Source organism: Caloenas nicobarica, chromosome 1 (genome assembly GCF_036013445.1).
Source record: "Caloenas nicobarica isolate bCalNic1 chromosome 1, bCalNic1.hap1, whole genome shotgun sequence".
Classification (NCBI taxonomy): Eukaryota; Metazoa; Chordata; class Aves; order Columbiformes; family Columbidae; genus Caloenas; species Caloenas nicobarica.
In genome coordinates this window covers 67,415,532-67,441,206 of record NC_088245.1, presented here as the reverse complement: position 1 = coordinate 67,441,206, position 25,675 = coordinate 67,415,532, and the positions used below count along the sequence as shown (strand labels likewise).

Sequence of the window (25,675 nt, the reverse complement as noted above, 5' to 3'; positions counted from 1 at the left end):
AGTGGTGCTATGGGTGTGTTCATGGGACAGTTCACTTGATGTGTCTCCCTGCTGCAATATGAAATCTTGACATGTGTATGCCAAATGTGCCAGCTTGTCGCATCTCTCATTGAGGCTTTGACTGTGCTTTGTCCCTAACCTTTGAGTCTGAAGCCCAGCCAAGTACTTTGTCCCTATACCCTTTGAGTCTGAAGCCCAGCCAAGTTACAGGACCACCTATGGGTCCCAGCCAAGCTGGCTGTTCAGCGGAGAAGGAACAAACTTGACAAATAAGATTCTGGCAGCTATAGGGTTTTTCTGTTCCCTGGTCCTCTTGTATAAGTCTCTGCCCAGAGCACCTTAGGGTAGTACTTATTGTCTTCTTGGATGCCTTTGGGGAGTTGTTGGCATTGTTAGGGTGCTTTGCCTGGTGTCCCTGAGAATTTTTCTGGTTTGACCCTCATAATTTCCTGTGGAGTTTTTAATTTTCTGTCTCATGTTCTTTTCAGTTTGTGTGGGTTTTTTGGGTTTTTTTTGTTTGGGTTGTTTTTGTTGTGTGTTTTTTCTTCTTTTTAAACCCCGTCCTTCCTCAGAGAGGACTTTCAAGGTTTTAGTAAGGATGCCTATCCCCTAAATAAGAAAATAGCTTCTAATCATGAATATGCAAGCAATATATGATAGCCAGTATTTAGGGACTTCCAGAGCTTCAGGTGGTTTCATGTGCTCAACACCCCTTGATGTATTTATCCTGTGCGTCCAGTTTCCCTGTGAATCCTCATCTGTAGCAAGGAGTTCCAAAGTATGCCTATTTGCTGTGTCAAGAACAACTCCTTTTTGTGTTTGAGATTGCCATCTGCTAATTCTATGGCCTTACCTTTGCTGACAGGCAATGCTTGGTATTTTCACTTTCTTGTTGTTTTGGGTGGTGATGCTGTTGTTGTAGATATGAAGATTGGGAAACCTTGTGCTGTGTTGAAATCTTACTGCAATTTTGAGTGGTCAGCTGTGGTATTTAATAAAACTTTCTTTGCCATTGCAAAGCAAACCTTTTCTCAAATAATTAATAAATGTGTAAAATGTGCTATAAACCATCTGAACTATTACTGCTAGCACATCATAAAAATAGATAGCAGGTTTTATATTTCATAAACGCAGGGCTCATGTCACTTCATACGCGTTTCCTTAGCTACAACTGCTTGTTGTCTATATAGGTCAGCACTTGCCTGCTCATCTGGGTAGGTCAGTTGCCCTCCAAGATTTTACTACTTTTCTGTTCTAACATACTAAATTCACAACACCGATTATTGACTTTTCTTAGGACTTACAGATCTGTCAGTGTCTACTTTTTTTCCGAAAGCATGCATGCCACTACTGTGCTGTCAATACTGGCAAAACCTTTCATGCTTTTCGTAATAGTGTACCTGAGGATTTTAGAAGTAGATAAGGCCGTGTTTATTCTGCTTACATCTGACTCTTGTACAGAGTTCTCAGCTAGGTTTCCAAGTACATCTTTGGCATACAGATTAGTGGTTGGCTCTTACGTGTAGCGTTCAGTCTTTGTGGAGAAGCTTGGCCTGCATTTTCTCAGTATTGATGATAGCTGTCTGTGCACATCAGATGGATCTGAAGAGCTCTGTGTCTTAGTCACAGCCATGGACATGGTAGTTAGTCTTTGCATCAGAATTATACTAGATTGTTCTCTTTCTGTAAGAAAAAATAAGCTAACTTATACTAGAATGAGATCCCTTGTTTGCTAACTCCATTGACAGCAGATGTTTTGTCAGCACAAGGTACTTTTTCTTTTCAGAATAGTCTGTCTGAGTAGTTATTAATGTATTAACATCCCTTACAGATGCAACTAGGCTACAGTAAGAGTACCTTCAGTGAGTATTTGAAAACTGGGACAAATAACTATTCAGTAGTTTGCTGACCTAGTTCTTGCTCTCTGCTTGTGTTCCTCCTTTCTGGGCCCTTGTCCAGGAAAACAACCCAAATTCCTACCCTTCCTACGCTTAAGACTGTGGATGCTTATCGACTTAGCCATGCTTCCTTCCTGTTCTTAGGGTTTCTTAAAGAAATCAAGTGTCTTCTAAGATATCTAGAACTTACTTCTGCAATATACGAAGTGCAGATAGACAGCGACTGCTTAGCTCACTGTTTTTTGTGTTTAGGTGCTGTTGTAGGAGTGTATGTACATGTATGAAAGGCTCTTGGTACAAAACAACATTGACCGGGTCATCCTGGCACAAAGAGTTCCCTCTGGGGAAAGAATGTATTAAAAGTTCAGATGGCCCATTTGGTTGCTTTTCCTGGAGGTGTTTCAGACTTGCTATTATATTGTAATTTTCCTGTAACACTTTAAAGACTAACAATGCTCTTCAGAGTTGCCAAATGGGAGAAGGAATGGAGGACTCTGCCCATAAGCAAGAATGTAACAATGTGGATAAAGAGGAAACACCCCTTGTGTATGTGTGTCTGTGTATATAAAAGTAATGTGTGTGTCAGTAAAGCCAAGAATATATTGTTAGTATAATGAAAATCTTAACAGTCTGTCTCAATAATCATTAGCCTAGATTTAACTCTTAACAAAAAGACTATTGCACTAGAGTACTTGCATACTGGAAAGTGTTGCCAAACGCACCTAAAATTGTAATACACGCACTTTTTTGTTTCTGTCCCTTCTCCTGGAGTTACTTATACCCTTCCATTGCTCCTCTGGGTCTTTAAGTCAGGAACTTTTGGCTCCTGGAGAGTATAACAGGAGGTTGTCAGCCTCAGGAGTCCTTTGTTGGGAGGAGTATGATGTTGATGTTGGCTATTTCTTCATCCTCTGGGATCCACTTGAGGTGCGTTTTTTTTTTTTTTTAATATGTTTGCTAACATGCTTTTACACCTCTTTTCGTTCTTCATTGGTTTACAGCTCCAGGTTATGTCTGAATTTACTACATATGGTGCCCTTTACATATGTTGGTTACTCTGTCTTTGTTGCCCCTAAAGCCAGGTTTGTTCGGCTCCATGCCTGCATTTTTTGGACTGACCATCAGTGAGTTGTTGTATAGCTGTGGGATCTCTGGTGGCAAACCTGTGCCCTGTCTCCTCCCATGCCTGTACTGCTTTCTCTGCTTTTCAGGGCCTCTGCTGTTACACTAGATCCGTATTTCCTGACATCGTTGTAAATACCTCTTTCTCTAGAGGATAACTGGAGGTTATATCACACCAAGGTAAACAGAAGTAAAATAAATTAGCCATAGACATCTAGTCAATTAGAGAAGCTGCTGTTACAGCTAAACCAAGTAAAAGGCAGGTCAAGAAAAGTTCAGAGAGAGCAAGCCTGGCAACCCTCAGTCTTGCCTTGCGGCCCAGTACGGACCTGATGGTCTGCTGCTAGCACTGGTAGTGCTGTGTTACAGGGCTGGATGGTTATGATTTCTCCCGTTTGATCCTAAATTGCTGCCTATCACTCACAAGTCCAGGAAGGGTGCTGCAAACCCTCCTCTGATTCAAGGCTTCCGAGCAGGACCAAGTAAAGGATCCTGCTCTTTTCCTTCTTTTGCCTTGTGGTGACCTGTGTAGTTCTGAGGGTAGCCAGTAACACTTTGTGTTATATTGTCATCATTACTTAGTATAAGTGCCTTATATAATAGTGTTTTCGTTTATGAATTTCATAGTAAATGCTGTATTCTATGCATTATAAAGGCAAACTGGATGTCTAACTCTAGCTTCTGCTGTTTTGTGTGAAATTAGAGTTTTATTTCTCTTTTGTAATAAGGTATTTTTGTAAGTGTAAATATTGTGTCCATTTCCTTTGAGGATTTTTTGCTTAATCTCCGTTGTCACTATCTTCTATTGTGAGTTATCTACTGTAAATAGATTGACATAACAAAATTAATCTTTCTTTTCCTTTAATGGTGCTGTCATTCATCCAATGTTACAGCCAGTCCTCATTTTACTAAACAAGCGGAGTAGCTCTGTTATCCAAGGGTGGATTGCAATTACATGCTTCAAAGTAGGGACAGTATATTTTTAACTGAAGGTATACAGAAATGAAGTGCTTCTCATTGCCACAGCTCACAGCATTTTGTGTGTGTGTATTTGGGGGGCTCTTTTGGTTTTGGGTGGGGGTTTTTTTGAGTTTGAAGAGGCATGGATCACACCCACTCACCCCCCCTACCCCCGCCAGCTATCTGAATGCATCAATAAGTGATATTAAGTCATGCAAAACATCTAATGTGTATATTCCCAAAATGGTTCCTGGTTACTTGAAAATGAACTTGGAACATGTTTATTGTCTTAAACTGTTTCACACTTAAAATTTACACTAACATAACTGTGCTGATTGGACTGCAGGCTGCAGCTATACTAGTAAAAACCTCTGAGGGGAATACAGTTATACTAGCAAATAGTGATATGCCAAGGTGGTAAAACAGACCACAGCAAGATGAGTCTTTATGTGAGTGTCTTGGTCTAGGTCCTGTAGACATGTTTTGAATTTAAGCTACATCCCTATTTAAAGGGCTTTCATTTATACAGATAATAATTTTGCTTCTTAGAATTTTAGCTGTAATCTCACAGTATCATAATTTGACTCTGGGTGTTTTGACATATTTCCATATAGTACAGCAGAAAGTAAAAGATTAACTTAACATTTCTGCTTTTGAATTACATCAGTGATGTATTGCAATATCAGTGTCCTTGGCCTTGTTTCAGAATCTGAGATGATTTCAAATAATGTTACCAGGAAATAAAAGTCTATCTGAAAGAGTGGCACTAAGTGTTAGAGGACACTAGAAGTTCACTTCAGATTACTTCTTAGTTCTCAACAATAATTATCTTTTAAAACACAAATTATTCTCTGGCTATTGCATTAAGGAAGTTAAGATATGAAATTAATAGGTAGCTTTACCTGATCTTATCTGCATAGAACTTTAGCCATATGACTAAATGTGCTTCTGACTGACATAAATTAGGTACAGTCTAGTTACAGTAGTTCTGCCTCTTTTGCTTGAGTTTTGGTGGTTAAGAAAGGATCTGAAAAAGATGCTGCACAGCTTTTTTTGATCTTAGACTAATACAATGCCATGGGTGTGGATGTCGGTTATTCCTATAATGTTCTTGTAATGTTTTTGCTACAGAAAAGTAGCATGTTTTTAGAGTTGTCTGACTTGTGGCAAAACAACGTTATTGTTTTTGAGGAGAAAATATATGCTGTTTTCAACTGAAGAAATACCATTGTTGAGTGTAAGTAAAGGAGTGAGTTTTCTTCTTATTTTTCACAAATATGGTAATGCAAACATACTTTGTAGACCAAGCCTATCAGCCACAAAATAAAATGCTGATGAGCAAGCTCACAATGTCATGAATAACCTTATCAAGATTAAGTGCTTTCAAAGACTGGGAAGAGTGGTCAGCTTTCTGCAGCCAGCTTTTGAGATCCTGACCACTGTATTAAAATCAGTAATCCTGGTAAGGTGTCTGGTTTGCTGTGCCAGGTGTGGTCTGCAGCTGGTCAACAGGTCATCATCATAAAGGCTGTGGTATGTACAGACATAATAATTAGAGGCGTGGGCCAACAGATAACTGAGAGTCCTTAACAGGTCAGGAAAATGCTGACTACAAAATAAGTAAAGAACTAAAATCTTGGGTGCATGCAGTCCTCCCCTTTCTGTCATGTTGTTCACACTGCTTCTCTGAGGGTATGTCGAGGTTTAAGCCGAGCTAGCAATACAACCATGACAGCCGCTCGCTCACCTCCTTCCCCATGCCCCCCCGCCCCCAACAGGGGAGAGAATCAAAAGGGAAGGGAGAAACTTGGGTTGAGGTAAACATAGTTTAATAAAATAACAAAATACTAATACACTACTAGCAAATTTATATATATAGTGTGTGTGTATATATATATATATAAAAAAATATGTATATATTCCTCATGAACTCTGTCCGCAACTGAGCAGCCAGTCCCAGCATGCCATGCCTGGTCCTAAAGCTGATCCCAGAGAGACAAAAAGAGAGGAAAAAGGCAGAAAAGCCCAAAGGCTTCTGCAAAATAGCAAAAGGACTAAATGTCCCGACCGAACCTGCCCTGGCTCGATAGCAAGAGCCAACACAGAGAAAACGAAAGAGCCAACACAGAGAAAACGAAAGAGCCAACTGGAAAGCCCCACTCATCTGGAGCATGATACTAATGGGATGGAATATTCTCATTGATCAGTCTGGATGTCAGTCAAGCTCTGCCCCATTTGTGCCCAACTTCCTTGATGCCTAACACCTGTAAGCAAGGTGCTCAGTGTGTCCTTCGCTCTCAGACCAGAGCAATTAAAAATATTAACTCTGTGCTGGGGTGTTATCTGCTTGTTCTCAAACTAAGTCCAAATAATGAGCGTGCTAGCAATGAAAAAGAAAGATTTATAACTGCACGAAGAAAATCAACCCATTTTCAGTCAAACCAGCACAGGGTGTATTGAGCCACTTCAGTTTCCTGGTTTGATAGAAGACAATTATTTCATTCTTCTCCCCGGGTTAGCATTTTTCTAGACTGCTCCTGGGAATGGGTTGTGACAAACACCAGAGTGCCTTGAGGGGGCAGGCAGCAATGAGAAGTGGGGCTGTTTGCTCACCCAGGGAAGAGTGGGGCTGCTCGCTCATGGCACCGGCCAACCCTTAAATCTGCATGGTGATGGCATCTAAGTGAAGAGGTGTCCAAGCACACCAGTAAGAAGCACTGAAGGCAACTGTCTTAAATGCTTTCCCGCTTGAAGTTTGCAGCCCAAAATGTGTGTATTCCTCTTTGGTTTTACAAATGAGGTGGTAGTGTTTGTTTTTTGTACAGTTGCTTCAGGCTTTGGGGTATCTTCTTGAGTTATAAAAGGTCTCACTTCAGTTTCTAGAGAGATTCAAAACCACGCTTCCTAGGAGGAGAGTGGTGTACCTGCCAAGGTAAAGGAATGTTTTGCTCTCTAGTTTGCTGCTCTTGATCTTTGTGCCATTTACGTTCTCACACAAATGTGTGTGTTTGTGTTTTTTCTTTCTTTTTTTCACTCAGCAGTTCTTCTGTGAATCAGATGTCTTTAAGGCAGTAGTTAAAAGGATGTATTCTAAATTTTCACTTAAGAGGAAAGTAATGTCTAATTTCAGTCTTTCACTTTAGACGGTCTGTGATCCAAAGTGTTACTAACAAAAAACAACTGCATCTTTTTATTGTTGGCAACTGTGAAGTTAGTTGGTGTGAGCTAGTAGCATGCCATAAAAATAAAATCATGAAAGGGCATGAAATTGAAACATTTCTCACTTGGAGAAACAGAGCCATTTACTGAAAAATGAAGAAAAAGTAATTTTTCCAGGTCTGGGCTGTGGATTTTTGTGGAATGTGATGTGAAAAGAATTTCTGTTCCTTGTTTTGTGACAATTGTCTTGGTTTTGGTTTATCGAAGAGTAGAACTAATTCCCAGCAGTCATCCAGTCTGTAACAACCGGACATTGTGCATGGGGGGTGGGCCAACTGCTGACATGACACTTAACCCAGTTACAAAACTGAGGTTCAATTTGCAGTACAAATTGGACAAATGTTCTAACAATGTAATGGGATCCTCTGAAATGGAAGCATTTCGTTAATGGAGGCAGGCTGCTGGCTTGTTCCCTTTCTTTGGATCCAAACACATCAGAATGTGCTTGATTGTTTGCCCCTGCAGCCTGCTGTGAAATAGCTGAGGCTGAAGTGTCCAGTGACAGTTTACAAGTTACAAAGACAGCTTTTTGGCCACTGACCCTCTGCGGGAGTCTAATCTTTGTTTTGTAGATGTCTCTTTATCTATGGAAATTACATCTAAGAGAAGAGGTGCTGGATTGCTTCCTCATTGTTCAAGATGACCTCCAAAGAATTTTTACAGCCTGATTCATACCCTTCCTTTAGGGTACTTCAAGAAAACCAGGTTTTCTGTGATTTCCACCCCCCCCGCCCCCCCCTTCCCCTGTTCATACATACCCTTGTTTGCTTTGGTTTTGACAGTAGTTTTGGACAATATTTGGAATATTGCTATGGATATTTAACTCTTTCATTGAAAAAGACAGCTCAATCACTGAAAGACTGAAAAAAAGATAAAAATCCCTTATTTCAAGTTATATTATTGAATCTTTCAGCATTACTGTTTATTTAACTTTCTAGCTTGTGGGCTTCCAATGTAGTGGCAATTCACAAATCTACTTAAAGTGTACGGTTTTCTTATCTCTTCTGCTTTACATATAATGAAAAAAATCAGCCAACCAGTGGATACCCCATATAATTAATAAGTGACCCAGCATGGGTTAGCTAGGCCACATGTATGGGTGACACTCAACAGCTGTCTTAACTCATGTGACACAGTGCTCCTTGTCTGACTCCCTCTTTCCCTTACCCAAACTGCATATGTCTGCCTTGTGTTGGCACTGGTGCTTGCCTAATTTCCCCAGTAAATGGATCAAGGCGTCATGTAGGCAGAAAGTCAAAGAAGAGCTGCCTCTTCCCCCAGCCAACTCAAAGCACAAAAGCCAACACCTTACCAACAGCTCACTGCTGATGAACTCAACTGAGTACCAGTACTGGTGCCAAGGAGTAAGGGAACCAGACGGGTGATAGGGTGATGCCACTGTCACCTGAGAATAATTCAAGCTTTTGTGTGATGTTAATGAAAACGGTTGGTGTAAACAAAATACATTTTGTTTAGTATCCCTTATTTCAGTCAAGGTAGCCAGAGTCAACTATTTTGTAAGCAAAAATTCCCCCCCATCGATCTGTATAAGCTTTCTTCTTAGCATGAACAATCTGCCCATGGGTCGTACTGGAAGTACCTTGCTGTTTGTACTTGTGCTAATAGTTATGGAAGAGAAGTTGTGCCTATTCTGCTACTAAGGCCTAGTCTAAACAACTTTGGATTCAGTAGTGTTTTTCGACTGGTAGGTGGTTTACAGTTCAGTTAGCTTTGTCACTTTACTGGCATGGATGTAGTTAGCCAACTAGTAATGCAGTTGTAGCAGTGATGGCACATGGACACAGGCAAGGCAAAGTTTGTAGATTGAGGTAGTATCTCTTACAAGACTTTTCAGGCACTCACACCTTTCATTAAACATTAATGAATGTTCTGAGAAACAATGCAGCCTGAAATTTTCATTATGACCTTTTGTTCTTTTGATAACTAAGCTCTATGAGGGAGAATGAGCTAATTTTATGAAGACCTGTCCAGCTTGTATACAATGTTTATGCCAGTATATGGGATGCTTTGAAGAGGATTAGCAAGGAAAGAGCATACAGTGGATGCCAGTGCCTTCCTGAACAGGAACGTTTCTATCAGAAAGGCTGTTGGTCAATGAGAGGGGAGTGGAGGGGGATGCCATTTTCATTCTTCTGGATACTAGCTACAGACAGAACAAAATAGCTTTGAGGGGATCATTCTTGTGCCGCTTAGAGAGAGTCCTACTGGGAATAACGGGATGCTGGAGAGATTGCTTTGCCTAGGAGTAGTGGGAGGTAATCTGACCATCTGGGACTCTGTTTTATCCTAAAAAGAGAGTTACGGGTCTCTTAAATTTAACTACAAACACTACTCTTAGCATGCTTTCTTTGCTTTGCTGCCATGTGGCATTGCCTGGCTTGGGTAGAAAACCAGTTGTCATGCCAGGTGAATTGTGGGAGATTAGAAGGGCTGTATCACTTGTCCTGGAGAATATCCAGGAAGATCTTACAAAGAATAGTAGCATCATCCTGTGGTGCTTAAGTTTGTGTAAATACTTTTACCTTGTCATCTTAAGGAGTGAAACAGTGTCCTAAATGTGCTCTGTAATTGTGGATGTTGACTCCTCTGACACTGCACAATGGTGCTGAACTGCTGAAATATTTTTGCCTTCTGATTATGTTTTTGGAAAGACAGTGAGTATCTGTCTACAGACCGAAACAGGCACTGACTCTCTTTGCTGTGGGGTTGAGTTCTTCTGAACTGGGGTGGAGTGAGCAGCTGGGAGTGATGACCACTTGGGCTTTACAGGTTGTGTGGTGGCAGCAGCATAGTAAGTCGACTAATGGAGTGCTAAATTTTTTGTTTATAGGCTATGTTTAGAACTATGATAGTATTAAATTGGTAAATCCTTTCTAAAAGCTTATTTAGCCTTTAGAAGTTTTCTATTTTAAAAATAAAACCCAACAAACCAAACTCTTGTAGATGCTTTTCTCAGCTGATTTTTAAACACAACAGGAACTGACTGATTGATCTAGATGCTGATATGCTTGTTATATCTGCAATCATTAAGTTGATTTAAGGTTGTACATCACAACTTCCTCTTTAAAGCTAAGCTAATTTTAATGAAAGCTTTTAGTTTGTATGCTACAAAAAAGTGAAAGGACTTAAATATAAGATTTGTAATCTCAGTGAAACACAAAACAATCTCTTCCAAGACCGCAAGTGTTCTATAGCTTTCCATTTTCCAGTTTTTGTTTTCAGGAACTGCCTAGTCTTAGAGACAGAATGGGCAATAAGTCTCTTAGTTCACAATGTTTCAACCACTATCTTTTGGCTAGATGCTACTGACCATACTTAGACTTCCTATTTTCTTAGGAAAAGGTCATTGTAATCATTCAAACCCTTCACTGAACTGTGGCATCACAGAAACTTTATAATAGAAATTAAAGACCATCTGTGTCTTCCCTGTTCATAATCTCAGGCTGCTTTCTTTCACATGTGAATGAATAGTTTTGGTTATTAGCACTTTTCTGCTGGCAATGCCATGTCACATTCAGGCATGTGGTTTTGGCTTTTTTAGTACATTTTTAAAAAGGACTAAAAACCAATAGCGATGCTTTTGGACTGTTTCTTGGCTTGCTTACCTTTGTGTGCTCAGTAGGGGCAAACGTTGAGCACTAAAAGGATCCTGCACGAAGGGCAACATGGAAACATCTTTGTTCATTGAACAATTCCGCTGTAATGCCAAGAGACAAGGAATTCTGTTTATGCAGAGCTCTAAAGTTCAACTCTACTGCTGAATGCAAATCTCACTTGCTGGAGGTGAAAGGCATCTGTTTTTAGCCTTAGTGATCACTCGGCAGCAAGTGCTAGTGAAGTAAATCTTCAAGGCCTGATTTAAGAAGTCTCTTGGCATTCTCGTGTTAGAAGAACCTTTTGCAAGCATCTTGGCCAAGTGTGGTTAAGCGTGTTGTGTTGGTTATTACTGTATCTCTTTAAGCATTGCTCCCACAATGTTGCAGAGGTGATGTAAGGATGTGCTCCTAGGCAATATAGCAGGTAATGCAGCACAGAATGGCAATTCTATTGCTAAAAGCTGGTGGAAGGAAAAACTAGTAAAACTTGCTGGTTAAATGTCTAATGCAGATTGAACAATCTGTGAAAATAACTATGGCTGTTTCAGCTAACTACCTGTTGGAAATGTGTGGATTATCAGGTAGGAGTGTGTGGATGTGTGTTTTTAACCCTTGTTTACAAACAGCTGTTCTGGTTTATTGCGTTTGTTTGGTTTTAGCTACAGCTTTAAATTGGTACAGTGTACTGTACTGAAATTAGTCTCTTATAAGTTGCCTTCTAAAGACACCCAATAAGTTTCATTTTAAACTATAGTTCTTGTTGCATGTACTTTTCTTTTTTCCCCAGATCAGTTTTGCCAAATGGCAATGTGACGATGTCTTCATGTTTCTCACATAAAAATAGAATTGTGAATTGACTGCTTGAAATATGACAAAAACAGTCAAGATTTCAGTTGTTCTGTGGGTTTCTAAATATTTGTTCTTGATCTGAAAATCCACTTGCTCAAGTTCCTCATTGGGCTTCCTGTGTGATTAAGCCTTGGCTTAATTCTCATGAGGCGTTAGTCCCGTGGCTCTTGTGTTTACCAAGTAAACAGCTGCAGCCATTTTAGATGTTATTCTCAGATGGAGGTTACTGACCCTATAGTGGAGTTAGCAGGAAGGTGGGCAAACCATCTGCTCTGCTGTCATATTGCAAATTTACCTTCCTGGGTGATTAAGGCAGTGTGCCATACTGAACTCAGACAACTGAGGTATCGTTTGGTTCTGCAAAGTCTGTTACCTGCTCATTAGCAGCTCTCTCCTTTGGGGACTGCCAGGCAGCTGAGGGGATATAATATTGCAAACCGCTGCAGCAAAATTATCTGTAGCACATTTGTCAGAGCTGAGAATTATCTTTTAGTGATCATGTGTAAATGAGATTAGTCCCTGAAAGGCAGGAGTACATTATTTATTGGCTTTTTGGAAGTGATATTTTATTACACAACTGCCAATATCAATCCCCATCTTACATTTTTAATTTGCCCTCCTACATTAAGACAAATTTCAGCATCTTTTATTGGGCACTAAAATTCCAATCTAATTATGCACCCTGGCAAGTTAAAAGTTGTTAGATGGGTTATCTTAATGTTATGTGTTAGTCACATCCAAGTACTTAAGACACTACAGTAATAGAATGACACGAAGTGATTAGTACAAAATGAACAGATTCTCATTCAAAGAGATTCTGAAGCCTCAGCTAAGCACCAAGTCGTTTCAATGTTTTCTGGCACTCTGATTTCAAAATGCTCTGGCTCTTGTGCCTCCCAAGGCAACTAGTGTCAATCAAGTATGTCTTGGCTGGCTATTGAAGTGACCACCACACAGTGATGTACAAGCAATGTGGTTTAACCCCAGCCAGCAAGGAAGTACCATGCAGCCATTCATTCACTCGTCCCTGTGGGATGGATGAGAGAATCGGAAGAGTAAAAGGAAGAAAACTTGTGGGTTGAGATACAGTTTAATAGGTAAAGCAAAAGCTGCACACACAAGCAAAGCAAAACAAGGAATTCATTCACCACTTCTCATGAGCAGGCAGGTGTTCAGCCATCTCCAGGAAAGCTGGGCTCCATTGTGCATAACGGTTACTTGGGAAGACAAACGCCATGACTCTGAACATCCCTCACCTTCCTTCTTCCCCCAAAATATATACTGAGGATGACATCATATGGTATGGAATATCCCTTTTGCCAGTTCGGATCAGCTGTCCTGCCTGTGCCACTTCCCAGTTTCTTGTGCACCTGCAATCTTTTGGCTGAAAAGTCCTTGACTTGATATAAGCATGGCTTGGCAACAGCTAAAACATCAGTGTATTATCAACATTCTCCTTATACTGAATCCAAACCACAGCACTATACCAGCTACTGGGAAGAAAATTAACTATCCCAGCTGAAATCAGGACAAGGTAACAAATAATACTCTTGGATGAGGGCTCTGATATAACAGGTTGTGATTAGGTAATTTTCTGAAAATTTAAGTAATCTTTAGCATCTTGAGTAAAATTTACCCCAAATCCTTTCTGCAGTGTACCATGTGTAAAATATAGTTATACTTTTCTGAGTAGAAAGCATGGGTTATGGTTTTGGGGAGGAATTATCTGTTTCTGATTGCTGTGATGGAATGAATGGTGTTTAAATCTGTCTGGTCTAATTCCTTATACAAGTAAAGGCACAGACCCATTGCTGGCAGTAATTTTGAACATGTTAATTTAAGCAAGGAAAATGTAATAACCATGTGTACTAGTGCCCTCCTTGCAGTTTGTCTGAAGTTAGTTGCTGCTTGAGCTCTGCTTGCTTCTTACTACCAACTAGTACTTACTGTCCTAGTTTTGATGAAACCCATCCCAGATGATTGAGCTTGGGTATGAGCTTCATACCCACAAAAAGCTGATAATTATAGAGTGCCTATGATAAGTAGTTTATTTGTAAATGGTATTATCAGCCCAGCAACATTGTAAAAATAAAAATAATAATTTATAAAAACAATGTGCTTTTGTGAATTTACTGTTTATGGAGCTTACTTTCTATCATCTTTCAAAGTTGTGTTTAACTTGTGTTAGGATACGAAAGTATTAGTGGTCACAAGATGTAAATTCATTGTCCATCAGTGTAGAAGTCTGTATAATTGATCCTGTGGGAGTTTGGGCGCATATAAAGGCAGTCGTCATAGCTGTTTGGTATCTTTTAAGCATGTTATTCTTCCAGCCAACTCTTACACTCTACTTTTTAATTTCAGTTTAGTTATACAAACTGTTTGTCTTTCAGAGCCAACACATAACCAGCCAAACTGAACCAGGAGAAAGCAGAATATTTGAGAAGGCTCCCAGCATCTCATGAATGAACTAACGCAACCCGATAATGCTGGTTCTCCAGAGCCAGGTCTACGACTCAGAAAAGGACACATGTCTGACACTGCAACAACACAGGCAGCCTTTGAAGAGGACAGCTCTGAGCAGAGGCTTCTTCTAGTGGAACCACCCTTGTCTTCTGACCAGGATAATGTAAGTTATATGATTATCTATTGGTTTTGCTTGGAAAAAAGAGTTTTGATGTAAGTGCTTTGGTGCTTGAGGTAAGTTCGAGAAATATGAACCAGGAGCCTACAGCCTCTTTCTGCTTGCTGAATAATTGTAAAAAAACCAGGAAGATGTCAGAAATATTCATTTGAATGTATGGGAACTTAGGTGACAAGATGGGGCATACATGTAAGTTTACCAGCTTTGTGGTTTTTATTCCCTCCTCAAAGAAATGGGACTCATAATGGTTTGTTCTCTCCTCAGACGATGTTCATACCAAAGCTTTTTGTTCTGTAACTTCCAATTAATCATAAATAAAAGTAGAAGATAAATTTTGACTCTGGCTGAATGTAGTCTGAACCTTGGCTAATTGCTGTTTTTTTAGAGATTAGGACAGAAAAAATCTGTTTGCAAGCATTCCTGTTGGAAGAATGGCCATACTGAATTAGACCAAACATTTATACTGTGCAATATCCTACCTCAGACAGTAGCCAGTTGCAGACTCATAAGGAAGAGTACAGGGATTGGGAAGCATGTTGTGTTACTTCCCCAGGACACTCTCCCAGCCTTTAATGATTGGTGGCTCACAGATTTCCTGAGCCAGTGGCAATGTTTTTGAATGTTCGGTGCACGTTCTGCACAGTCACAACGTCCTGTGGAAAGGAATTCCACAGCTTAATTAGGTGTCGTATGAAGGTAATGTCCAAGCATTGGACAAAAGGACCTTCTGGTTAGAGAGTTTCAGAACTGTAATTAATGCTTCTTCCAAGATATATACAGATGGGTATCATCTCAGTTAAGTGGAAGAGGCATTCATCTTAAGCTCACTATTAAATTTGTCATAGCTTAATGAGTTTACTGTATCAGCTCAGTTACAGTAACTGTGTGGTTTTAGCCAGGAGCAAAAACATGCTGAGGAGACTTAATGTAGCCTTCAGTGCAAAAGAGTTGGGCTGTTGGTGTAATTACATTTGCCACAGATTCTGGATGTGGGCATGGACCACTATTGTGGTTCAGCTGACGTGAGAACCTGTCTTTATTAGTTTGAGCCCTTGTGGAATTCAGTTTTAAGTCTCTTTGTAAGGAGAAGTCCGAACAGGTATTAATGGCTAATAAGCCAAGCCAATGCACTGGAAGTTATACGCTCCTATAACTTCTATAGGACATTCTCAGTATCATGGTAATAGGAGATACAGTGTTTTTCTTCGCATTATGTGGGAAGTCATAAAGCATGTATATAAGGTGCAAAGTGTTAGCCACTAGCTGAATTTGCCAAGGTTAAAACCAAGAAAAGTTGAGTTGTACTAGTGGGTATTTTGAATGCACATATGTTTATCTGACAGTGTGTTTGGGATCATATTTTTTTGAAGACCATTTATCATTCTTGTCTCTGACTTTCCTGGTTGAATAATGTTAGTTGCCTGAAGATGGAATAGCCCAAAGTAAAAGCTCATGACTGATTATGACCTATAATTCTTTCTGTACATTTGCTTAGCTAAATAGAAATTATTTGGATGAGTCAAAGTGTTTAATTTTAGAATTTTGGAAATGAAATGGTTAAAGTACTCTTATTCTCTCTTTTTTTTTTTCTGGCATTCTTAGCATGTGTTAATATTGTTTGTTTGCTTTCATCTTTATGACAAAAGTATGTGTTTCTTTTACTTTGGGTCACTACAAATATTTAGCTTTCTTGTATTTGTCTTCTCTCTTTCACCATATCCTAAAGTGCTGCCATAGAAATTTGGTTTTGCCATTTGGGCCTTGCTGTTCTGTCTTAAACTGCCTCACTTTCTCTGCCTTATATGGCCTTCTGCTTGTTTGACTTTTTTTCAGCCTAAACTTTTATTTCTGTCCTCTATGATTTGTTTGTTTTAGTACTGCGATATCTTTACTTTTTTTCTTTTCTTCTTAAAAGGCTGAATAATTGATGCTTCAGATGGAGCATCCCAAAACGCTCTGCTGTCAAAAGTACCAATATTGTCTTGCCAAATGGCCTTTATGTGGCATACTGCAGTATTCTAAATAATCTGGAAAAAACATTATGCTATATATCTTCCTCTGTCTTGTATAAGCCCCAGCACAGCTCTTACTCAAATGCCAGCTAGGATTCACTTTTTTGCTCTACTATACATTCTGGCTGTGTGCAGCTGCCTCAGTAGAAATGGCTTACTAGTTCAAAAGCATGATTTTCCTCTGGTTTTGAAGAAAGTCTTGTTTAGATAACAGTAATATGAAGTTATCACTCTTCCATAGGTGGCAATAGTACTTGGGCACACAAGCTAAACATAGCCTTATAAAAGGACTCCAAGTGATGCCAGCTCTGTTACTATTCTAGTGGCTAAATGCAACCACGTTGAAGCTGACGATAACGATTAAGGAATTATTATTTTGGAGAAAGAAAGTGGATGAGAACTGTCTCGATGGCAGAACAACCATGATCATTTAATATGCTTTTAAATGCTTCTGCTTATGACAAGCTAATTGTATTAACTTGCTTGAACATCGTAATATAGATGTATTCTAATAGATACTATACTTCCCCAAAATTTACTGAGCCTAAGACTTGAGGTATGAGTTAAAAAAAAAAAAAGCCTGTATTTTATCCTGCGATAATATTGCATTGCTTAGTTTTTCTGTTGCCTCCTATTAGCCTATTTATATCATTGCAGCTCCTTTATTTATATAAAATCTGCCCCAGACTCTGCTTTAGAAGATTCCTTTCCCTTTGCCTACTTGCATATCCACTTTCTTCTCCACCTGTAGGAGAAACTATTCTGAAGTCTTTAAGAAGTAGTAGTTGCTTTTGATAAATTATTTTAATAGTCTTTTCTAAGGAGGTGTGTGGAAGCAGACCATTGTATTGTTCAGAAATATCTACACAACTTGCATTATATACTATCTATTTCCAATTTCGATGGGCCAAAATATTGGTCCTCTTTAGAAATAAAGCATCTTCATGGAAAAAAAAATAGTAGGTGGAATTAATAAATCAAATTTAGTCCTAAAAGGTTATGTGTTGTGTTTTGTTTTTTGTTTTTTGGTTTTTTTTTTAATGAGGCCTTTGTCCCTGTGCCTGGGCGGTTGCATTGAAGATCCTACTTGCCGTAAATTGTGGTATTCACTGAATACGTGTAGCAAACATTTACTAGCTGTATTGAGCATGCTTATCCTAAATAATACAGCTGCATCTGTCTGCCAGCACTGTTAATCTTATAATGATGCTTATAAGAAGAGAAGGGTCACATAAAATCAATATCCTTTTACACCTGAATCTCTTAGTCTGTATTTTATCCCATGTCTCCGTGTTCTCTCCTAGAGCGCATATTTGTTCTTGCCTTATCCCCTCTTCCAAGGATCTGTTCCGAAGAATAAGTAGACATCTTGCTATCTTGTTTAAACACACAATTAGTGTAGTGGCAGCTGAGCGGTGTGGTTTCTGTGACTTTGAGAAATAGTGACCATTTATCTGCATGTTGAGGATTTAGTGCTGAGAAGAGGATCAGGCAAGCTGCGTAAATATTCACTTTCAGCAGTTTAAACTTCTTTCCCTCCTCTAGTTCGTATGTGCTGGTAAGGCATTTTTCAGCAGGTGCTTCCCTCCTGTAGCATGCTGGATTGCCTAGCCTTTGGGACATAATCGTTCCTCCTGTTCTAGTGTTTCTGTGTCTCAATGCCTTTAATTCAAGCATTGATAGTTCCACAGGAAATCTCTCTTACTGTGGCCTTGTTAAGATGACACGGTCAATCGAATGCATGTGGCTTCTTATAATCTGATGAATGGGTTCTTTACAGAGCCCTAAAAACCTGTGCTTGACTCTTTTCTTTTATACTTTAACCTGTCAATGACAGAAGGCAAATGAAAGAACCATTTTCTCTGCCTTTATTCCAGTCCTCAGGCTTTCATGTTCCTGAATGACGGTTCCTTTTATGCAGTTGAGCTGTGTTGTGTAGTTGTCCTGTGTGGCATCAAAATGCACCCATGAAGTGGAGACCTGTTGCTCTGAAGTGTTTGATATCCCTCCTAGACCTTTACTAGAGGTTATGTAGCTCTCAAGTCATCTGAATGGACAGAAGAAATTTGGGAAAATACTCATCCATATTGCTTCTCAGGGAGCATGGGTTTTGACTTCCAGTGGAACTTACTTGGCCCCTGACAAATTTCATGATGTGTGCATGTAGCTCCAAGAGTCTTCCTAGAGCATAAATACCGAAGTGACTTGAAGGAGCAGGGTAGAAGGATGTAACAGATTTTGAGGTACAAAAGAAAAGTTTTAGAATAATTGGAAGGTGAGCAAATGGCTCAAGACTCTTAGCTTGAATCACAGAACTTACTCAAAGCCTTTTCTGTTACGAGAAGTGTGTATGTATTACCTGCAAAAACAAGCTACAAAAATAGTTTTGGTATTTACCGAAGGGTGTGTGTAAATTCATGGAATTGTCAGCTTGTCTTTATGGTGCATGCTGAGTGAAAAAGAGTTCAGGTGGAGTTTTAAAGGCCAAAGGTAGACATTTGAATTTTAAGAATAGTAATTCCGGAGCTGATATTCATAAATTCTGATTGCCTTAATTTTTGTCCTTGCAAGTTTCTTGCTCTGTTTGAAACCATTTAGCTTTATTTTCAATCTAGCACTTTACTATTGTTCTTTGGAGTTATGATTAAAAACTTGGCATCTGCTTCTGTATTTGCCTTCTTCCTGCATTGCATTATAGGTTTTGTTTGTAGAGGTCATCTTCTAAGTGTGTATGGGAGAGGCCTGGCATAACAGAATTTGAGGTCTCACAAAAACATATTTGCTTTTGTTTTAAAGTAGATTATGTTCAAAATTTGTTTTTCTGTAGACTTCTTCATCACGTCTTCCTTTCTTCCATTTTGCAGCTCTTAGAAAAGAACATTATTTCTTTGAAAGCATGCGAATTGGCATTTTACTTCAGGTCAAAATATGTTAACATCTGAATTTCTCCTTCACTTGTTCTAAGCACTGGAAGTAGCGCATATTTTATTCAGACTGCTAGTCACTGAAGTAAGTGCTGGAGTCTAGTATCTTTCCCTACAAATATGCCTTTTTTTTTCTTGGTACAGCAAAGCATTTTTGGATACACAGAGGAGAATATCTCAAAGTATTCCCACTTAAATAGTACGAAGACGTGATATGTCTATCGAGATGGTTTCCAGGCTCCACAGGCTTCAGTTGGTTGGATGCTGATGCATCTTTCATCGACAGTTGACATGCCTGGTTTATTAACAGGCTTTTAGAGATTGAATGTCTGCAGAAAAGACAGAAACTGTGACCTAGTCAACCATGAGTAGACAGTATTCTGCCCAGAAGGCTGGTAACCTGTGGGAAATGGCCATGTCTCTGTGTCTGCCCTGGCTTTCAGAAAACTCTCCTGTGAATGAACAATAAAGTTTTAATAGGTTATGTCTTGTAGAGTTGCAGCTGGGTTCAACTGTCTCCTTTTAGTCTGGAGAGCCTGAGCTCTTTGAGAGAGGAAGTGTTGGCACTCTGCTGAGTTTGCTGCCTGCCAGCTGGTTTTGTAACCATTGCTTGCTGTGCTGTGTGTTGAAACTGGGAGAGGGAGGGAGCGGTTTTGTTTGTGATTCACTGGCACAACTGTTTCCCTGGACAAGGGTTAGATTCCATGGTTTTTGCCTTTGTTCTGCTGGAGATAGTATCTCCCTGACTTGGGCAGCAACGGGAGATATGATGGCCTTTCACAGTGATACAAGAGAAAATAGTGTTCTGGTCGGTTAACTTGCATCTTCCTCCAACTGTTTTAAATTGATTGACTCTGATATTACGTTAAGTTCAGCAGTATACTTTCAGTCTCTGTTTATTTTAACAGAGCATTTCTTTCCATAAGCCCAGCATGCTTGTTTTCTTTTTCTGCTGTCAGGATTAACAATGACAGTAGAGCAGAAAAGAGTGCATGAGAATCTTCTGGTAGTAGAAGCCATTTCTACAGGCTTTTCACCAAAGTGTATGGATAAGCTGAGCACATGTGGCCGTTGAGGTCTTTGGTATTTGTCAAGTACTGGACATTGACAGAAAAATCAGTAGTTGCTGCTACTTAGAGATTCAACAAACGTTTTTCATCTGAAGATATTTAATGAGGGAGCTGTGTCTAATAAGGATGTATTAGCAAGGTTGCTGAAACCAAAACGTGACTTTGTCCTAGGACTGTTTGCTGAACGAGTGTTAAAAGTTAGTGCTTGTTTTTAATGAGTGCCAGCAAGCAGTCACCCATGACTGATTGTATAAAACCGTTTCCAAGTGCTATATTAAATGGAGTGTAGCTTTTATAAGAAGGTGACCTACAGAGGAAAAATACTAAACTCCAGGAACCTTCGAGTACTTAACATTTTGACCAATAGGCTGAAAGGGTCTCTGGCACAGTGCTATTGAAAGACTTTTTTTTTTTTTTGGTCCTGTGACAGCAAAAACAGATTTGCACACCCTGCATAGAGTGTGAATGTAGTTAGCCTTTTGGAAACTGTGGTGTGCCTGTGTTTACAAGCCTGTCAGATTGAGAGAATGTAAACTCTAAATGACAAAGCTGTTATTTTAAAGTAACTTGGTATGTGCAGAAGTTAGGGGAAGTCACAGAAATTTTTAAGGTGCTGTGCTTTTCCAGTTAATTAATTACAATCCGAAGAACACAAGCTGATGAAATTCTGAAAAATGTGCAGCAGGCTTTTAGGAGAAATGGCATGGCATGGCACCACCTATCAACAGGGCTTTTGTAAGAGGAAAGCATTGATAAAAGGTCAGTTGACAAAATAGGCACAGAGGATTTGCTGGAAAAAGCAATCTGGCTAGCTGAAATGGATGTTATAGGACTGCAATTAGAAAAATAGTATTTTTATATGATAGCCTTGAATGTATCTTGGCCATTATGCTGAATACTCTTGAGTTACTGAATCTGGCATGCAGCCCCAAGAAACATTAAATGACTTGAATGTCATGTTAAACACTATTAATCATTTATCTGATGAGATCAAGATAAACAAGAGCAAGAACTCCAAGTTCATGTCTAGACTTTGTGACTTCGGTTTAATATGGGGGATAACAGTGGTATTGTAAATGCAGCAACATATGTTTTCTAGTTTGTGTTCTAAGAAGAGAATTGTGTATAAGTACTGAGTCTTATAATATCCCACAATTCAGTGTTAATCAAGACTTTGCTTTTTCTGAATTATCTTGCCTGCGTTACAATGATGTGTTCATACTGAGGCAGAGTTCTGTCGGGACACAGATCGAGAATGGGGGAGCATCTATCAGCAGCTGAAGGAAGCAAGAACATCAGAACAGATTCAGACTGCATCACGCTTCAGAAATTCCTGTGATAGCAGCTTTAGGGCACCAGTGATGGCGTGATGGTGGATTGGCATCACAAACAGTTGAGCTTTGAGACGTGAGACTTCATTAATTCCAGAGCTTAATACTACCTAGGTATGTGCACAGTCAGTTAGGCCCTCAAGTAACTGAGTGGTGACTGTCCAAAAAGGAACCCTAACACAGAAGAGTTTTCCCCTTTCTGGGGTTTAGGAGACTTGTATTGCAGTTACTAGTGTTACTGGTTAACGTGCACTTCTGGTTGTGCATCAAATACCATACATGCAACCAATCAGAACTGTCACATTTCTGGAAGTGCAGTCCTGAAAGCTGCTGGAAGTTGTGGGAATACAGCAGCCTACTGAAGTGATCGTTAGTTTTACTTTCCTTAATCCATGGCTAGCCAGGTTTTTAGGCTCCTTTCTAACTGATGTACACTACAAAAAGAGGACTGGAGATCATTTGACATCCAACTGAAACGTGTTGAAAAGAAATATGGCCTTGAACGTGATCCACAGAAAGTATTCTGTAGTGGTTCTCAGTAAAATGGGAGCTGATGCTCCCTTTTGTTTCTGTCGCAGTAGCTTGAGCTCCTTAAATCCCTTGGTTTTCTGAACCAACTATAATATCTAATAGGAAGCTTGCCTAGCAAAAATGTGAGTGATTTCTGCCTGATTAGTGTTGGATCAGCTAATCAACCCAAGGATTAGAGGAGTGCCAGAAGCGGTGTAAAGGAAGATGAGGGTGAGGGAGAAGAGGACCACTTTTGACCGAGTAAGCTTTGTAGGTGGCTTCATTCAAGTCTGACTTATGTTTCAGTTTATACACTCTACTGAACACAGATTGATGCTTTCTAGCAAAATTGCAGTCTGAAGCGATGAACTAGAGCTTGCTTGTTGCCTGTGCAAGTAGTGGTCCTGTGTAAACCCTCAGTCTTTCTAGAAATCTGTAAACTGACATCAAGAAACTACAGACCTCAAGATAGTACACTCTTATCGCTTGAAGTCCAGAGAACACAATTTTTTCGAAAGTGAGAAGAGGGTTTCTGGAATCTTCTTCTACCGTTGTGACTTGACTTCTGACAGGCTTTTCCATAGTAAGGGCATTCATAAACAGTGTATCTGTTAACAGATTTGAGAGTGATAGTATAATAACTGTTAGTCTATGTGAGAAGGACAAGCTGTTGTAGTAGACAAGGGAAGTATATTGCATTTACTAGAGCAGGTTTTACTGCGGTTTTATCTGTAACAGGGTCTTTGGCTGTGTGGTCTGACTTCTTTGGACTGTATTCAGCCAACAAATTCTTGTACTACATGTAAAGCTTTTTTCTTTAATTTTGTGCAATTGCTATAAAAGAGTGAGATTTTTAATGTTAAACTTACTTAATGATGGGCACTGTGCAATTGGGATCTTAGGTTTCTTTCTCTTGTTTGTTCTGGTGCTCTAAGTCTTGCTTTGGGCATTAACCTTTTCTATCCCTACCAAAGCACACACTGAAATTCTTGCTTAGAAAGTGATCTGTCCCTGGAAGTGTGGTGCCTGGAACTCTGTACGAAGTGGTATAATCAAGTCTGATTTCTACCTCTTCCTTTTACTTTTTCTATCACCATTGTCGCAGGAGAATCTGGAAGACGTCTCAAAACAAAATGAGTATGGATAAACCATTAAAACTATTCTCTTCCAGCCATTGTCCCTTGTCCTTCAGGTTTAGTTTATTCTCTGGTGCCATTATTCGACTCGAGATGCATTTATACTTCTGTTCTATAATTTCTGTCTCATTAGGTATCTGTACTATGTTTGTTGGTAGCTTTAACACTCTATGAATTTGCGAAGGGGTAGGATTAAAACTGGAAGGACCGTGTGGCATTTCTGTAGAATTAAGCGTCCAGGCCATCCGGAGTGTAAGTATACAGAAGCCATGATTTTTGATTTGTATGAAAGACTGATTCTATGCAGTGCTTCATGTGTGCAGCTGAAAAATGACAGCTGATGATTGCAACAAGTGCGCTTGTTATAAGTGAATGGGGATTTTGATTTCAAGCTAGTCTGAAATGCTTTAAAAACTTCACAGAATTATTCAGTCAAAATTTGAGATGGCTCTTAAAAGAAATTGAGTAAATTAGATGACGTAAAAGAACATCTGAAACATTAGCCAGGTGAAAATCCTTTTGGCAAAAATTATTCTGGAAGCCCTTGGTTCAGGATACCATACTACACTAAAAGTGGGAGTATTGAGTTTTGTTCTGGGCACTCATTTCTTGCATGATCTTAGGCAAGGGGGAATATTTACCCAACCCGTTCCCCATTTTTAAAGTGTGATTCTGTGGACAGAACTTAAAAATATTTGAAAATGGGTCCTAAAGCCTTTGCTTGGTTATGTTGTTGTATTCTAGAAGTATTCTTGAATTTCTGATAAAATCAGCCAAATAAAAGAGACTGTGGTTATCCTAAGATACAAAGGAGCTTGTCACAGTGGAAATCTTAGAACAATATGCCTTCTGAACAGAAAAGTGGTATTTTTTTCCCTTCAGTCGTTGTCTGAAGAATTGAAGGTCAATAGGCTCCTTCAGATTTCCAAATGAAAACTGACATCGGTGTTGTGCTCCAACTAGAGAGTTCCACCTTCCAAGAAGCACAGTTTACTGTTCTTTCTAATGGGACCTTATGGGAAGGAGTCGAGAGAGGACAGATGTTCCAGAACAGACCTCGTTTTGCCTCCTTAGCAAGAAAAGGACTAAGAAGCTGAGCTTTAGTTTTTTCCTTGAATGCTAATTTTGCAGTTCGAGGGCAGGAAGGAGATAGTAAAATCAATTCAATTTTCTGGCAGTAATCTGGACTGTATATATGATATGAATTCTTTTTATCACTAAAAGAAGCTCAGTAATGATTTGTTTGTAGGCACATTGCCAAAATGCAAACGATTGGACTAGTTCATAAATAGCTGTGCTCTTCGAGCTTTACAGTCTGTTCAAATTTAAACCTTCCCATCATTCTAGAAATGGGAATATGTGGAGGGGGGGAATGAACATTTTTTGGCTTTGAGTCACTGGGCAGACTGCAATGAATACAGGCTTTGATTTCATAAGGGACCTTTTTTCCTTCAGTCCACCCAGTTTTATAAATTGAGGATTACTAACTTGTTCACCCCATTCCAGCTGGTCATGATGTGGTGCTAGGGGAGGGAATTCTAGGGTAGCTGAAAGGCACAGCAGTGCTTCTTGTGCCAAGTACATTGGAACTAAAACACCAGCCTTGCTTTTCTGTTAAGGCATGTTCTTGGAAACCAAAGATTTCTTTGATTTGTAACATTGTGCAGATTATCGTGAGCATCTTATCCAGACCTCCATGGCAGGGGGCTTGGACTAGATGATCTTCCAACCCAAACCATTTTGTGTTTCTGTGACCTTGAGTTAATTATTTATAGTGTTGAAAACTGAGACTCTTAACAAGATAGATCCATTAGTAGAAAAAGCCAGTAAAATTGACAGTATGGGAAATAATGTCAGTGAATGTTGTTGAGTCAGAATGAACCAAATTTGTTTTTTATTAATGCACTTTCTGGTCTAACAGAACATGTGCCTATTTTAGAAGGCTATTAAACCTGTTTACATCTTGGTGTTGCCTGATGCCTTTCTCAGTAGAATTAAGGGGATAATCTAGACAATGAAAGTGTATTTAAGACTGTTTTGTACTGCTCTACGATCTGCCTAGAGCTGATCAATATTTATGTCAATCATCTGCTGTAAAATATGAAATAATTGCCCAGACTTGCTCAGAGGGGATGTTGACTGGAATGATAAACAAAGGCAAGTAGATCGTACAAGGGACATGGATTATGTACAAAGATTCATTTAGTCAATAGAGTTGTCCTAGGATGGACAAATGTGAGGTCATACATAAAATGTGAAGGACGTATACTATGTATTATGTAGCAGAGATCTGCATGCTGTATAACCAAAATTGGGTCAAGATCTATGTGGTGGGGGGACCTCTTCAAACAGTGAAGCTTCAGTGGCTACTGCAAGCCTCTGG

At 39.5% G+C, this 25,675-nt stretch overlaps 1 protein-coding gene across 2 annotated transcripts in view; it reads left to right on the top strand.

The window, feature by feature from the left end:
- Positions 1-25,675, top strand: part of ADIPOR2 (adiponectin receptor 2) — a 48,472-nt gene that overhangs the window by 11,284 nt on the left and 11,513 nt on the right. For both annotated transcript variants that reach the window (XM_065646069.1, XM_065646079.1), the window contains exon 2: positions 14,059-14,294. In XM_065646069.1, coding sequence (XP_065502141.1) covers positions 14,127-14,294 — 168 coding nt within the window. In that variant the 5' untranslated portion in view covers positions 14,059-14,126. The remainder of the gene's footprint in view (positions 1-14,058; positions 14,295-25,675) is intronic.